Here is a 14,038-nt window from a genome sequence, read left to right as displayed (position 1 = left end):
CTGAATGGGCCAGGTTGCTCCCTCCCTGCTGATCCCCTGGCTGCTCCCAGCTGGCTGGGACAGGGAAGGCTTTGGTCTCTCCTCTTACCTTCTGCACTGAGGAGTTTGCGATCCCTGTACATGTCAGTGAGGAAGAGGCTGTTCACCAGGGTGGATTTCCCCAGGCCAGACTCTCCTAGGGGAAAGCAGAAAGACAACAGTTCATAGAGATCAGAGGCAAGGCAAGAGGCTTGGGTTCCTTTGGCCCCATCAGGTTCCCAGGGCACATGCCAAAGAGACAGGATCAGGAGCTGCTGCTCCAAAAATGAAGGCACCACAACCCAGGAAGTGTGACCCCCAACCCAGAGACCCCGTGTGTCCGGGATCCTCTGGGATTTCTGCCTCCTCCCCAAAAGCAGCAGCAGGGCCATGGCTTACAGGGGAGAGGAATGGAAGACACGCATCTCTTCCACTGTGCTCTGCGGCTGAGTTCCCAGGACATGCTGGGCTCCTGAACACGGGAGTGTGAATCCACCTGCCCAGCTCCCACAGTCTACGCTGCTGGGGTCTCTTCTTCCTTCCTTCTCTGCCCACTTTCACCCAGAGTGCAGGTCAGTTCTGCTCCCGCTATAGGAGGCAGCATTCTCAGCCTCTGCTTCCCCCACAGCCTGTCCCAGTGCGCCTGTTCCCAGGGGCCTCTTTAAAGGGCTGCTGGGTGAGGCCTCAGGGGTGCCCCTACCTGCTACCATCAGCGTGAAGTCAAACCCCTTCTTCACCGATTTCCGATGGACCTGATTGGGGAGCGTCGCAAACCCCACGTACTCCTTATCGTCCTGCAGGGGGGAGGATGGGGGGCATGTGAATCTGGAGTGCCACCCCTATCTCACTCCCACCTCGTCCCTGGGGCATACCCACCGTTGGGATGGAGAGCAGTCAGCTGGCCCCGTTCTATGCCCTGGCCCTTGTCGCCAAAGCCCTAAGCAGGCTAGGGCTCCCTCAGACCTCTGCACTTGGCAGGGATGCTCCGGCTGAAGGAGTCCAGAGCTCACAACGGGCAGAAGAAGAGCCTCCTCTGATGACGACAGAGCCCATCTGCTGAGAGCGAGGCAGTCTGAATTCCCCAGCTTTGGGGCTTGCCCTCAGATGTGCCTGCTCAGGCTGGCTTTTCCCTGGCCAGCTGTGTACGGGATGCCTGCACCGCTCTCACAGGCCTGAGCAGGCAGACAGTGTCAGAGACCAGGGCAGGCAAGGCCGCCCTCTACAGGGGTGAGGGCCAGCACCTGCATGTCACAGGGTACCCAGCCGCTGCGGCAGTGCACAGCATCGTCCCTACCGCCTAGGAAGAGAAGCCAGGAGGCAGGGACGGGCCTTTGCACAGGGACTTGGACACTTTGGAGTCAATCCCGGCACAAGTCGAGTACCCTCAGCTCCAGGGAAGCCAATGCGAGGAGATCTAGGAGTGCTCGGCCCCTCGCAGGCCCCAGTCTGTCAGGCACAATGGATTTAGGAGCCTATGCAAGCTCTAGCCCTGGTGTGTAGGTGTCCTTGATCCCTGGCGTCTCACATAGCGAACAGGCAGATCCTTCAGCAGATCAGAGCTGTACAAGCCACCTAGCTCCCTGCTCCCCAGTAACCCAGAGGCTGGAGCTCCTTGTCAACTGAGAGGCTTGCCCCGGAATGCACCGTACCTCAGAAGAGTCGTATGGATCAAGCTTGCCCCATGGACTTCTAGGCCGCGAGGGGCTCAGGGGTGCCGGAGCTGCGATGTGCTGCTGAAAGTCCGGGGGCCGAGGCCGGGAGAAGGGCCTCAGTTCCTTCTCGTCTAGCAGCTCATCGGCAATGGGCCAGGCTACACTGGAGAACATGCCGGGATCTACGGGCCCCTGTCCATGGGCTCTCTTGCCCTCCTCCGGTTCAACTTTCCTAAAGCTCTCGCCTGAAGGGAACTCCTTCAGGAACTGGGCCAACTCTGCCTCCTCCGAGTCTTCTTTCAGGAAGCGCTTTATCTGCAGAGAAGGGAGAGCCGGGGGAGGGAGAGTGGCAGGGGGAGATCAGGGGCAGCCAGGGGGAGCGGGGAAGAGAGAGGAGCACGCTGGTTTATGGAAAGTTAGACATGATGGAGCGATGGCAGGTGAAACAAGCCTATGCGCGCCGCCCCGCTAGTCCCGGCGCAGGGTTTGTTACCCGCATTTGCAGGTTACTTTCAGCTCGGGTGGAATTTTACAGGCTGGAAAGCTCAGCAGCTGTTGTAGATATCTAGTGCGACCTGGCCCACCCCCCCCCGCTATGAGTCGTTAGTGCAGGCGTGCAAGGAATCTGCTGTTAATAATCACATGCACCAAAGAGGGGCTGGGAGAGCATGAGGAAGAGTCAGGAAAGTGGGAGGATCTTCCTCGCACCCAGCGAGTTCAGGGCTCCCAGAGGTCAGGGCTGGGGATCCATTGGGGAGCAGTATGGAGATGGCCTAGGCTGGAGGGACATTCCCATGCACCTCGAGATACAGTTCAGACTCTTACTGCTTGCTCCCCATGCATCTCAACCGGCTCTTCAGCACGCTCTGGGAGGCAGGGGCTGGCCCCTTCTCTAGGGACAGAAGGGACGGCCTGCTCCACTGCACAGGGCTGGGTCTCTTCAGGGTCTCCAGGAGCAGCTGGGCCCCCATCACACTCTGCTGCCTGATTGCAGCATGTGAGGGGTGAGAGAGTGTGGGGTGGGATGGAGAAAAGGAATCAAAGAAAGAAAAGATCAAAGGCAGGGAAAGAAGCAGCTGGCTGGGGAAACCCCACTAGGGCTCAAGCCAGAACTGCACAGCTCCCTGCGGAGAGCACAGCCGGGTGTGTCTGCGAGCCCCGCATGAGCTCTGTCCTGGCACTGCCAGAGGAGATCAGTGGAGAGGCTGCACTACCGACGGAGACCGTCAGGGGTCACAAGTATCTCTGGGTGCTGGGGACAGCTCAGCACTTGCTGCATCTTCAACACAGCACAATCTGTGCACCCCGCAGCCTCCCCCACGTGCGGTCAGGCGATGGACACTGCAGGCGGTGATAGCCAGCCCCACCCCCACCCCCATGCCCCAACTCCCACTGCCACATTTTGGCTTCCTCCTATCTCTTCACATGCCTGGATGTGCCGGGGCACAGGGCTCCCATCACATCTGAACGTGCCCCATCCGCATGCCTATGCACACATGCGATGGGCTTGCCTGTGTGCCCACTGGCTGAGTCTGCTGATCTCTATGCGGAGGTCTGTATATATGGGCATGTGCACATCGTGGAGATGAGTATCCGCACTGCGCACGTCCCTGTGTGCACACGGGGATGCCCGTGTCACAGATAGGTAATTGGTCAGGGCTGATTTCACCATGCACTCACAACCCGACAAAAAATACCTCCATCGACACTAATCATAATTTACAGCTAGGCACAGTAAGAGAACTGCTGCTTGAGGGCGTATCAGAGCGGCTGGAAGGAGATTTACTTGGTATATTTTGACATTGGATGTGGATAATTTGTGGGTTAATTTGTGCTTTAACTTTCTGAATCTCAACATCCGCTGTCATTAAATAATTAGTCTGACCCCCCCAGAACTTCCTGCAACTGTGAGCATTTAAATATCAAAACAGCTTAAAACTAAACATTGCCATTATCTGCTGCAATTATAAAAAAACAACTGCCCAGCCCAAGCAAGAGGTTAGAAACATAAGTGAAACAGACTGGACTCACCCTCTGCAGGGTTCTCCAATTTAGCTTTGTCCCATTTCGCTGAAAAGGCCCAAATAATCCCACCTCCACCCCGCAAAAAGGCCTTTCAGCTCCCCCGGGGAGATGGCTCTGCAGCCTGACCGAGCTCAGTAAGGTTGATATTGGATTGTGTGGCTGCATGCGCTGGGAGCGTGTGGCTCCATGTGTCTGGCTGCACATGCAAGTCCCTGTGTGTATCTCCCATGTTCACACACTCACCAGCATGCGACAGAGCTGCATTACGGACCGTGAACGTCACGGCCAGACCAAGGGTTCGTTCCAATTTTTGCTCAGTTTGGGGACCACCCAGAGACTTTCGCAGGCCAGGCCCAGGCCTCTCCCCTGCAGTGGTGAAGCTCCCCATTCCTGTGCTGAGACCACAACAGCTGAGTGGGCTGGGGCAGCTGGCAGTTCCTGCTCACCATTTCAGGCACACTACTCAGCGCAGGGACCAGGGAGAGTAGCCCAAGGGGCTGACTCACATCCTCGCTCCCCCCCTTCCCCAGCAGAGAACAAGTCCTGTTCGGTGCCCCGCATAAGGCAGGCAGTGATGGAGAGCCCGCTGTCCTGTAACCGGGGAGCACCAGGAATAGCAGCCACGGCAGAGTGGCTCAGGAAAGGATGCCGCTCCTCCCATCCCTAAACAGCTCCCCAGGACTTAGAGCCCAGGAGGAAAGGTTAAGCAGGGGCCTGGCCTGCATGCCTGAGGCACCCACAGGGCCCTGCATGCACCTCAGCGGGAGACAGTGTGTGCAATTACCACAGCAGCCAGCCCTACCTGAGAATGGTGCCCAGCCCGGACCGGGCTGCAGATAGCGCAGCAAGGAGCAGCTATGTCACCTCCTCCCATTCCCGTGCTAGCAGGTTTACCCTTCACCCTTGGAGAGCGCAGGCTGTCACCGCTGCATGTGAAATCCCTGCGGGACTGGAGAATTGCCTTCCTCCCTCGCTGGGGTCCCAGCCCCCTGGGTCGGGGCAGTAGGGGGCACTCCCATTTCATGACAGTCCTGATACCCACCATAGCCACGACGGGAGTTCCCTCGGCTGTGGGAGGAAGCCTCTACGCATGTGCCCTGGGCCTTCCCCAGCCCTCTGGCACACAGCCCTGCTCAGTCACTGCCCTAACCGCCAAGGTGCCTCCTCCATTCAATCCGCCCCCCTGGAGCTTGCTGCTGACACTTCCCCAGCAGGGGGTCCCCCACCCCGGCGGAGACCATGCCTGGGCCAAGCGCTCGGCTCTGCACCCACAGTCTGCCCCTGATGATAGGGCTGGGCTCCAGCCTCCGCCCAGCCTGGGCCTGCAGCTCCCTGTGACAACGGGAGAGGGGGACAGACGGCTTGGGAGCGGGGAGGAGCTGGGCAGAGCCCAGAGAAGAACACAGCACATACCTGAGCTGTTGCAGGTCAGCAGGCTCATGGCTTCTGGCCCAGGAACTGGGTGCCTCTGGCCTCCACTGACACAAGCTCTACAGCCCGTTTACAAGGCATCCCAAGCAAGGAGGGATTCCCTGGAGGGTCACCATGGGAGGCAACAGCCCTGAACCCAGGGCAAAGTAGCTCTCCAGCACCCAAGTGCCCTCCAGAGCATGCAGGAGCCCCCCGCTCTCTGCTGCCCGCTTGAGACCTGAAGGGGGCCTCAGGCTAGATTGGAAATCCCTCCCCACCTCGGTTCTCTCCCTCCCAGCCTGGAGGGTCACTTCCTATTGCCATGCCAGATAGATCATTTTATCAGACAAGAGCCCAGAGCCAGGCCAGCTGTGGCAGGGCCAGCAGAGCTCAGAGCCCGGAGAAGCTTAGCTGAGCGAAGGATGGATGAGCCAGGGCAAGGCACAGAGGGGCCAGCCATGCTGAGAGCAGGTGCAGAGCAGAGACTGTAAGCAAGACTCAGGTCTGAACCCCACAACCGAGAAGAGACACTCAGCTGAATTCTCCTGCTTTGGATCCCAGCTCTGCCCCGATAAGGGATGCGCCAGAACCATTCCTTCACCCCCACATACAGAGCTCAGAGATCCCAAACCTTACAGAGTAGCTTTTGCCCCAGCAAAGCCAGTGTGGGTATGGGCTGTCTCTGCCCAAGGAATTCTGCCCGCCTGGCTTTGCCTCAAACTGCTGCACCTGTCCTTAGGGGGTGGGGGTGGTGGATTCTGTGTACCCCCCAAGCCAGCTGAGACACAAACATTTCCCACAGCCCTCCCTGCACTTGCTCTTTTACAGGGATGCTCTTTACAATGTGCAGCACCCTTCTAGGCCATTTTCCCCAGGTCCCACATGGGATCCTGGCCTGGATGCATGAAGTCATGCTGGCTGTAGCCCCAGGTTCGCCAGCAAGCTCCTCCACGTGGCAGCTGTCCTTTCACAGCCTGGTGTTTTTAAGGGCCAGGGAGTGCTCCCAGCTGCCCTTTGGACTCCTGTCCTAGGAGAGACAATGAGATTGACAGCAGCTGCAGCCGAAGCTGGAGGCAATATGTGACTCAAAGAATTAACTGGCTGGGTTGCACCAAAATCAAGGTCATGCTGCTTCCCGGGCTCCCCTGCCTTGCTCAGGGGCCTCTCCTGCACCAATTCCCCACTGCAGGGTTCTCAGCATGTCACACCCAACCTGCTGTTCCCATTTCCTCTGCTAAGTCACCTGAACACCTCTCCCCGATGCCTCCTACAGGCAGCAAGGAGCCGTCTCCACACGGGGCTGGAAGAGGCTGGAATTGGGGTCGCTGTGGGTCCCCTCCCCCAGCAATCCCACACCGTCTAAAGCAGAGTTTGTTATTACAAATCAATGCCCTTCATTATGTTTGTGGAACTGCAGCATTCCTGCCCCCCCCGCCCGGCTGCCCTCAGGGCCTCGCTCCCTCTCCAGCCTTGCAGAGGTCACCATGCAACACAACAGTGTTTCGCAGCACACTGCCTCAGTGCTGCAGCTCTGTCTGTCCCATGGGCAGGCGAGCAGGTGCTCCTGGAAAGGCTGCTACCATGCTGCAGGCTCAGGCCAGGCCCCCAGCCACCTCCTGAAATGACACTGTCCTGGAAGGGTGAGCGAGCAGCCCTGTGCCAGGCTGGTGCAGCTCACCACGAGCCGTCTGTGTGCTAGCTGGGCTGGTCTCTCCGGACGTCTGCACGGCAACAGAAGACCCACGGCCCAGCCGCCACTGGCCTGGGTCAGCTGACTCGTGCTGGGGCTGCAGAGCTAGAAAACTGGCGGGTAGATGTTTGAGCTTGGGCTGGAGCCTGGGCTCTGAGATTCCATCGGGGGCAGGCACGGAGGGTCCAGCCCAAGCCCAAACGTCCCCATGGCTATTGTGAGTCTCCCAGCCCAAGCCTGAGTCAGCTAACCAGGCTCTGAGACTCACTGCCAGGGGGTTACTGTAGTGTAGATGTTCCCTCAATGGTCACACTCTGCAGCTCTAGCCCCTGCTAGGGCTTCCCTGGCTGGGTTCCCAGCTGGCCCCGGGAATGAGTCCACAAAGTAAACCCCGCAGAACAGACACAGTAGGTCCCAGCAGGCTGTGCCGAGCGGGCAGACCCTTCCTAAGTGGGTGCAGGCTAGAAGGGAAAGGGAGGAGAGCTGGGAGGGTGCAGCATGAGAGAGGAACAGGACCAAGCCCCTTGAGATGGGAGTGGGGAGAGAATGCAGGGAGAAGCGTCTCTCCGCACAGCATAGTGAACGCCCTGGACAGAGGGCCCCGGCTGGCTTCCCGGAGAGGCACTGCGGGGTCAGCCCCCAGGACAGCATTTAGGGCAGCCTGAGCCAGACACGACCCCCCCTCCCTCCCCACACACACACGCAGCAGGGGCCCAGGAGGACGTGGCTGGATACTCTCTACCTGCAGCTCGCTCTTCGGCTGGGCGCTGGAGGCCATGTCTGACCCTGGGGATGTCCGTCCAAGGGCGAAAGAGGATGCAAATGGGGACGCGGTGCTGCTGGGGCTCATTAAGACGGGCCGGGGATGGCCCTGGCAGAGCTCCGCCCTCCCAGAGAAGCCGAGCCCGGTGGCTACGCAGCAGAGCTCAGGGAGCTGCCACTCCAGAGGTGCGCGTGCTGGAGATGCCGGCGCAGGGCTCTGCCATGGCAGTCGCTGGCGCACGGGGAGGGCAGCTGCCTGTGGCTCCCATCGCGGCCACCGTGGCCCAGCCACACGCTGCCCAGCTCGCTGGCGGGAAGGCAGGAGCTGACGGGGCAACTTGCCAAACAGTAACGCACGTCCTGAGCCACCCAGCTATTCCAGGGAGCCACAGACACTGCCGGGGGCCGGGGGGAGGAGAGGGGTTCTGAACAGAGCCAGGGACAGAGGCAAGAAGATATCCTTATCCCCAGTTCAAGATGGGGAGGCCAGGGCAGCTAGCCCCACCACTGGCTCAGGACAGACGGCCCCACCCCAGCCCAGGCTGCGGGGCGGCTTTGGGCTCCTTCGCTTTCACTCCAGCACCACCCTTGGCAGCAGCTGGCGGGGTGAGGGGCAGCCCTGCGGGAAGGTGGAGAAGCGGCAGCGGATGGTGCTGACCTAACCCGAGGCCGCTGGGAAGAACAATCTGGCAGAGCCCGTGGAGGCCTGGGCTGGAATGTGCAGAGCATTTAACCAGGCTGCGCAAAGGTTAATGGCTGAAGAGTCAAAGCCCAGGAGGCAAACCAGAAAACTGGCTGGGGAGCAGGAGCCAAAGGTGAAGCCCCCTTGCTGAAAGGGCTGGCTGAGGGTCTCCCGGGCCCTGTTGCTGGGAGCTGCAACCAGGCTTACACATGAACCTGCTGCCTTCACAGATCATTATTCAGGTAGTAGTGTCATGCCCAGGGAAGTTAGGAAACACCAGAATTATGGTTTCCTGGGTGACCCTAATTCGGCCTCCTTGTGTGTCTGTGCTCTGAGACAGCCTTCGTTGCATGCCCATGCTCGATTCTTCCCACAGGTTCCTGCCTCCCTCTGCGCCAGGACAGACGAAAGGGCAGCCTGCGATTCTTTACCCTCGTCGTTCAGGGCGTGGCCTTGGTGGTACCAGCACCCAACCCGGAGTCTGCCCTGTTTCCTTGTGGGCTCTCCCACGGGCGCTTGCTCAGAACCAGAGTATCGAGTGTGTCACTGGGTGAGGAGAGCCCAGCATCACCCCAATTCACAGATGGGGAAGAGACAAAGGGAGTGGCCCCATGCAGGGAACCAGTGACAGAGTCGGGATTCGCACTCGGGACCTGTCCCTCCAGAGTGTGCTGAGAGATACTGAGTGCTCCCAGCTCCCACTGATGGCAACTGCAGCTGGCAGTCAGCAGCTCTGCAAAGCTGAGCCCAGCTCACTCAAGAGGCACACAGATAAATGAGCCCCCCCACCCCAATCAGTGGCTACACTCCTTATACAGGTGGAAGGGAGGTGGCGGCGTAGGAGCCCCACCACAGTACCACCCCAGGGGAATCCTGAGGGGGCAGTTATGGTGGCTTTCTGGCTGCTTTATGCAAAGTGCAGGGCAGCCACGGGCTTGGGCTGAGTTAGCTCTGATTGACAGCAGCAGGAGTGAGAGGAGAATCAGGCTGGTTTTACAGGACTCTCAAACTGGAGACAGAAAATAGTGATGAAAATGCAACCAGGCTCCAAAGGATCCGGCTGGTGAGCTGGCAGACAATGCAGTGGGGAGCCCTCGGGACTCAATGGGGACTGTGAGACCTTCTCGGAGAGTAGGGTTTGGGGCCTGCGGAGAGGCTCTATAACCATTTACTTGCTGCCAGTGAGAGCCTGGCTGTAAGGCCCATAGGCAGCATACAAAAGCCAAAGGGCTGAGCCTGGTGTTGCAGAGGGGACTTGGGGGCCATGGTGGGGATGGTGTCCCTAGCCTCTGTTTGCCAGAAGCTGGGAATGAGCGACAGGGGATGGATCACTTGATGATTCCCTGTTCCGTTCATTCCCTCTGGGGCACCTGGCATTGGCCACTGTCAGAGGACAGGATACTGGGCTAGATGAACCTTTGGTCTGATCCGGTGTGGCCGTTCTTATGTTCTTATAACATTCAGGGCCCAGAAAGAGCAGTGGGAATCAGTGGCATTGCCCAGTGTGAACAGAGTCAGCTTCCCACCAGATGACATGATGGAGTCCAAGGGCAGCAGAGATGCAGATAACTCAGCTCTGTCGGTGTGTCCACACTAGGAAAGGAATGGGAGTTCTTCCCACCCACTGGTTGGCCTGTGGGGCGATCCTAGTGAGGAGAAGGCAGCATGTACACAGTTCACCGCACTCTGCTAAGACGTGACCACTGCCTTGTCTTCATGAGGACTTTACCCAGTGTGAGTTACCGCAGCTTTTCCCGGAGTGTCTGAGTTATGGGGGCTCCAGTCAGGAAAAAAGAAGGGACTCGGAGGTGACAGCAGGGGGTGGAGGGAAATGGTTCACTCTATGAGGAAAGCAGGTGTAACGATGCTGGTTCTGGCGGGACCCAACGGAGAGTGTCAATTCAGGACAAATTGCTTAGAGCAGGGCAGTCACAGCCCCAGGCTGGGGTTTCTGTGCCCACCAAGGCAAACCAAACCAGCCAGACAGAGAAGACTTTGGTTTTACCCCACTGGCTAACCACAAGTCATCCAAGCAATTCCCTCAGACACTCCAGTTTACCAATATCACCACCAGTGCCACTCGTTATGGGGACGAATGGTTATGAAAACCAATCCCCCAGTGAAAGAAAAAAGGTTCCCTCGATCCCAAAGGACCAAGCCCCACACCCAGGTCAATATACAAATCAGATCTTGCCCACAAATCACGCTGTTGCCAATCCTTTAGAATCTAAAATCTAAAGGTTTATTCATAAAAGGAAAAAGATAGAGATGAGAGCTAGAATGGGTTAAACGGAATTAACGACATCCGGTAATGGCCAAGTTCTTGGTTCAGGCTTTTAGCAGAGATGGAATAAACTGCAGGTTCAAATCAAGTCTCTGAAGAACATCCCCAGCTGCGGTGGGTCTTTCAGTCCTTGGTTCAAAGCTTCAGTGTAGCAAAGTCCCTCCAGAAGTAGGAAGCAGGATTGAAGACAAGATGGACGAGCTGCAGCAGCTTTTTATAGTCTCTTGCCATGTGGTCTCTTTCTTTGTCCCAAGGACGAGCTGCCCAGCACATGGCCTGGAAACACCTCAGAGTTCTGTCCATAGGCAGGTCCCTGCACACCTGGCTGAGTCCCAAGGCGTGTCTGCCTTCTCTCAGTGGGTCAGTTGTGTCGCAGATGGTCCTTAATGGGCTATCCAGCAGGCTAGGCAGAGCTGACACCAACTTGTCTGGGGTGTCACCCAGAAACACAGCACAAGTTTGAACTACAGACAGTACAGAGCCAATATTCATAACTTCAACTAAAAAATGATACACACATATAGACAGCATCATCATAACCAGCAAACCATAACCTTGTCTTAGACACCTCATTTGACCCCTTTTATATAAGATTTGGTGTCACTACAGGACTTTGGTTGCAACAATGATCTATATGGTCCCAGATTATGTCAATAACATCACACCCTCAACGCAAAATTGATGCAGGAAGGGATGACACAAACATCACTGACTGCATCCCAAGAGCTTCCCTCCTTGGTTCTGTCTTACTACAGCAAGTATTGGTGTATAAGAGAAATGGTTTATCAAAGTCATGTTCAATAACATGATTGAATCTTTACAAACTCAAGGTAAAACTTGGTTAGAACAATAGCGGATTGGATCTGCTTTTGCAGCATGGTTCCTGTAAGTCTCATGTGATCTTGCCAAGACCTAAAGAACATAACTACTTTATCCATACAAGCTCTGGCAAATGTTTGGAACCTAATTAACATCAACTTAATGTAGATATTACTGTAGTTTACAGTACAGGAATCTTGGCATTTAGCCATGAAAGCAATATGGTAGTGTGCCTCAGTTTCCCTTTTCATACAGCATATCAGGTTTGGAATGTCTTTTCAAAAGTTTCAGTACTGTTTACAGCCCTTAACTGTGAAACATCAGTATAACAAGGACTTTTAACACAAAGTGTGTTCTCATGTATTCCTTTTACCACGTTCAAGGGATTTTCCAAAAGATTAGGCATATTGTACATTTTTACAGTTTTTGGTAATAGCAACATATTAGTTACCAAAATTACCATGAGCAATAACAACAAATTCATTGCAAGTGTCCATCTACATTCATGTTTGTTATTCCACACCTTTGGCTCAATACTATTGGGGTTTGGGCATTTTAGGGTTAGCCTGTGGCTTCCCTTTGCAAAATTAAGTTATCTTTTTCCTCCTTGTCCTGAAGGATCAAACCCTGATTTCTCTTGTGTAACAGAATTCACTGGCTGATTGGGTGTGCTCTCTGCGCTAACAGCTATTAGCTTCTTCTCCCTGCCAGCCAAGTAATTTGCATTACCACAGACAGGAGCCAGTTCACCAGTTTTCAGATCCTTTGCTGCTACCAATTCCAAGGCTGGGCTCTGTCTTAAAGAGAAACCATCCATTTTCACTAACAAGCCAGACTCAAAGTTCTGCTGTCCTTCCCTTACCAACCTCTGCTTCCACATGGAATCTCAGTTAAGTTCACTGAGAGAATACAAGTCATATCCAAAGCGTCTAGAGATGAGAGTAGACCTGCCATCCCCTGCATTCTCGAGAGATTAACTGCCCAGCTGTTCTACTCTGCAGACTCAGCTACCCAGTCTTCCCTCTGAACCTGAGACACAGTCTGTTCACTCACAGAATCAGCATGGAGACATTCCTCTCTCAACAACCTTGTCTCCCCAACAAGCTGGCCAAACCCAGCCACTTGGTTATAGGACTCTTCAACTTCCTTAACAGCTTTCGCTTCATCTGAGACCTTCTCAAAGCTATCCACACTGGATCTTTCAAAAGGAAAGTCAGTGGATCCATTCACCACAGAAAATTTCTGTCTGTTAGGAACTGAAACTTTCTTGGTTAAGTTTCAGAGTAACAGCCGTGTTAGTCTGTATTCGCAAAAAGAAAAGGAGTACTTGTGGCACCTTAGAGATTAACAAATTTATTTGAGCCTAAGCTTTCATGAGCTACAGCTCATGCTCAAATAAATTTGTTAGTCTCTAAGGTGCCACAAGTCCTCCTATTCTTTTTTCTTAGTTAAATCACTTTCACACCCTTCAGTTGCAGTAAACTGCTTGCAAAGACTCCATGAGGATTCCTTACCCTAAAAGCTTTTCTAAGCAGCAATTCAACCCTCACAGAAATTCTGCCTTTGCCCTCTTCACCTAGGGCTTGCTCTAGAGGAACACGTCCCTGAGCAACAACAGACTCATTCTGGGTCTCCCTTACATCCAGAATCACCTCTGAGCCAACTGCACTATTCTCAACCATCACAGGCTGAAAGGCCCCTTCTGTCTGCTCCACAGACAAAGAGCGAGAGACACTTTCTCCTTTCCCAGACACACAGCTTGGGATCTCATTTCCCTTGTCCCAGCTCACAAGGCTGTTCACAGACAACTGCTTGGAGACCGGGGTAGCTCCCTCCACAGGCAAGTCAATACCCCTGACAGACACAGGCACGTTTCCTTCACTGTCACAATTCTCCACCCAGCTAACAGGTAAGGTCCAGGGACACTCATCTTCCACTCTCCTCGCCTTCCCCCACTGCTGACTAGACAAAGCCATCAGCTCACAAGGCTGCCTAGGCTCATCCCAAATCTCCTTCCCAGGCACATTGCCACTCCCCACAGATAAACTGCTCCTCTTCTCACTACCCTGAGCTACTTCCAGCAAATCAGTTACCTTTTCCAGGTTCACTTTTATAAGCTGTACTAGCCAACAATCCATCACCCATCAAAAAATCCACCCTTTCCTTTCTCAGTTAGGGCTTCAACCTGACCATCCACTTTCATCTGCTCCTGAAAAACACTGTCCTGACCAATGAGTTCTTTCTGTGCTTGATCTAATTCCAGATTCACCTCTGAGACATTAGACAGACAGTCAGAAACTTCATTCACAGACAAACAGCTACTTTCCAAAGATAAATTTTTGGAAAAACCCTCCACAGACACAACTTTGGGATTCATCCTCTCCTGTGCCTGGTTTGTGTTAACTTGACTGAACATAGCTTTAATATCATTTCCAATCATAAGATCTTTAGGGACTGTGTTCTTCACTCCCACAACCCTGGTGCCCTCAAATCCCTTCCGTTTAAGGTGGATTTTAGCCAAAGGCACCCTGACAAAATACTCAGATAGGGCTACCACAATTACATTTTCTTCTCGCCAATAATCTTCCTCCCTGACAAGACTTGCTTTAACCAAAGTAATATCTGCTGCGGGGTCCCTCCATGCCATACACCTCACTCCATTCACTTCTGCCCTGCTAATAAACTCTGCATTATTT

General features: G+C 54.9%; 1 protein-coding gene across 10 annotated transcripts in view; it reads right to left on the bottom strand.

The window, feature by feature from the left end:
• Positions 1-14,038, bottom strand: part of SEPTIN4 (septin 4) — a 78,103-nt gene that overhangs the window by 47,508 nt on the left and 16,557 nt on the right. For 5 of the 10 annotated variants that reach the window (XR_012155386.1, XR_012155385.1, XM_073315309.1 and 2 more), the window contains exons 2-5: positions 2,496-2,654; positions 1,668-1,985; positions 719-812; positions 89-175 (exon numbers count right to left, since the gene is read on the bottom strand). Coding sequence is in view for 8 of the 10 variants with exons in the window: in XM_073315309.1 (XP_073171410.1) it covers positions 89-175; positions 719-812; positions 1,668-1,985; positions 2,496-2,654 (658 nt within the window). In the remaining 2 variants the exon portion in view is untranslated. Of the gene's footprint in view, positions 1-88; positions 176-718; positions 813-894; positions 1,643-1,667; positions 1,986-2,495; positions 2,655-7,537; positions 7,596-14,038 lie in introns of those variants that run through there. The other 5 variants (XM_073315307.1, XM_073315306.1, XM_073315308.1 and 2 more) reach the window with 3 other exon arrangements.

The sequence above is a fragment of the Lepidochelys kempii genome, chromosome 17 (assembly GCF_965140265.1).
Source record: "Lepidochelys kempii isolate rLepKem1 chromosome 17, rLepKem1.hap2, whole genome shotgun sequence".
Lineage (NCBI taxonomy): Eukaryota > Metazoa > Chordata > Testudines > Cheloniidae > Lepidochelys > Lepidochelys kempii.
This window is presented reverse-complemented; position numbering and strand designations above follow the sequence as displayed.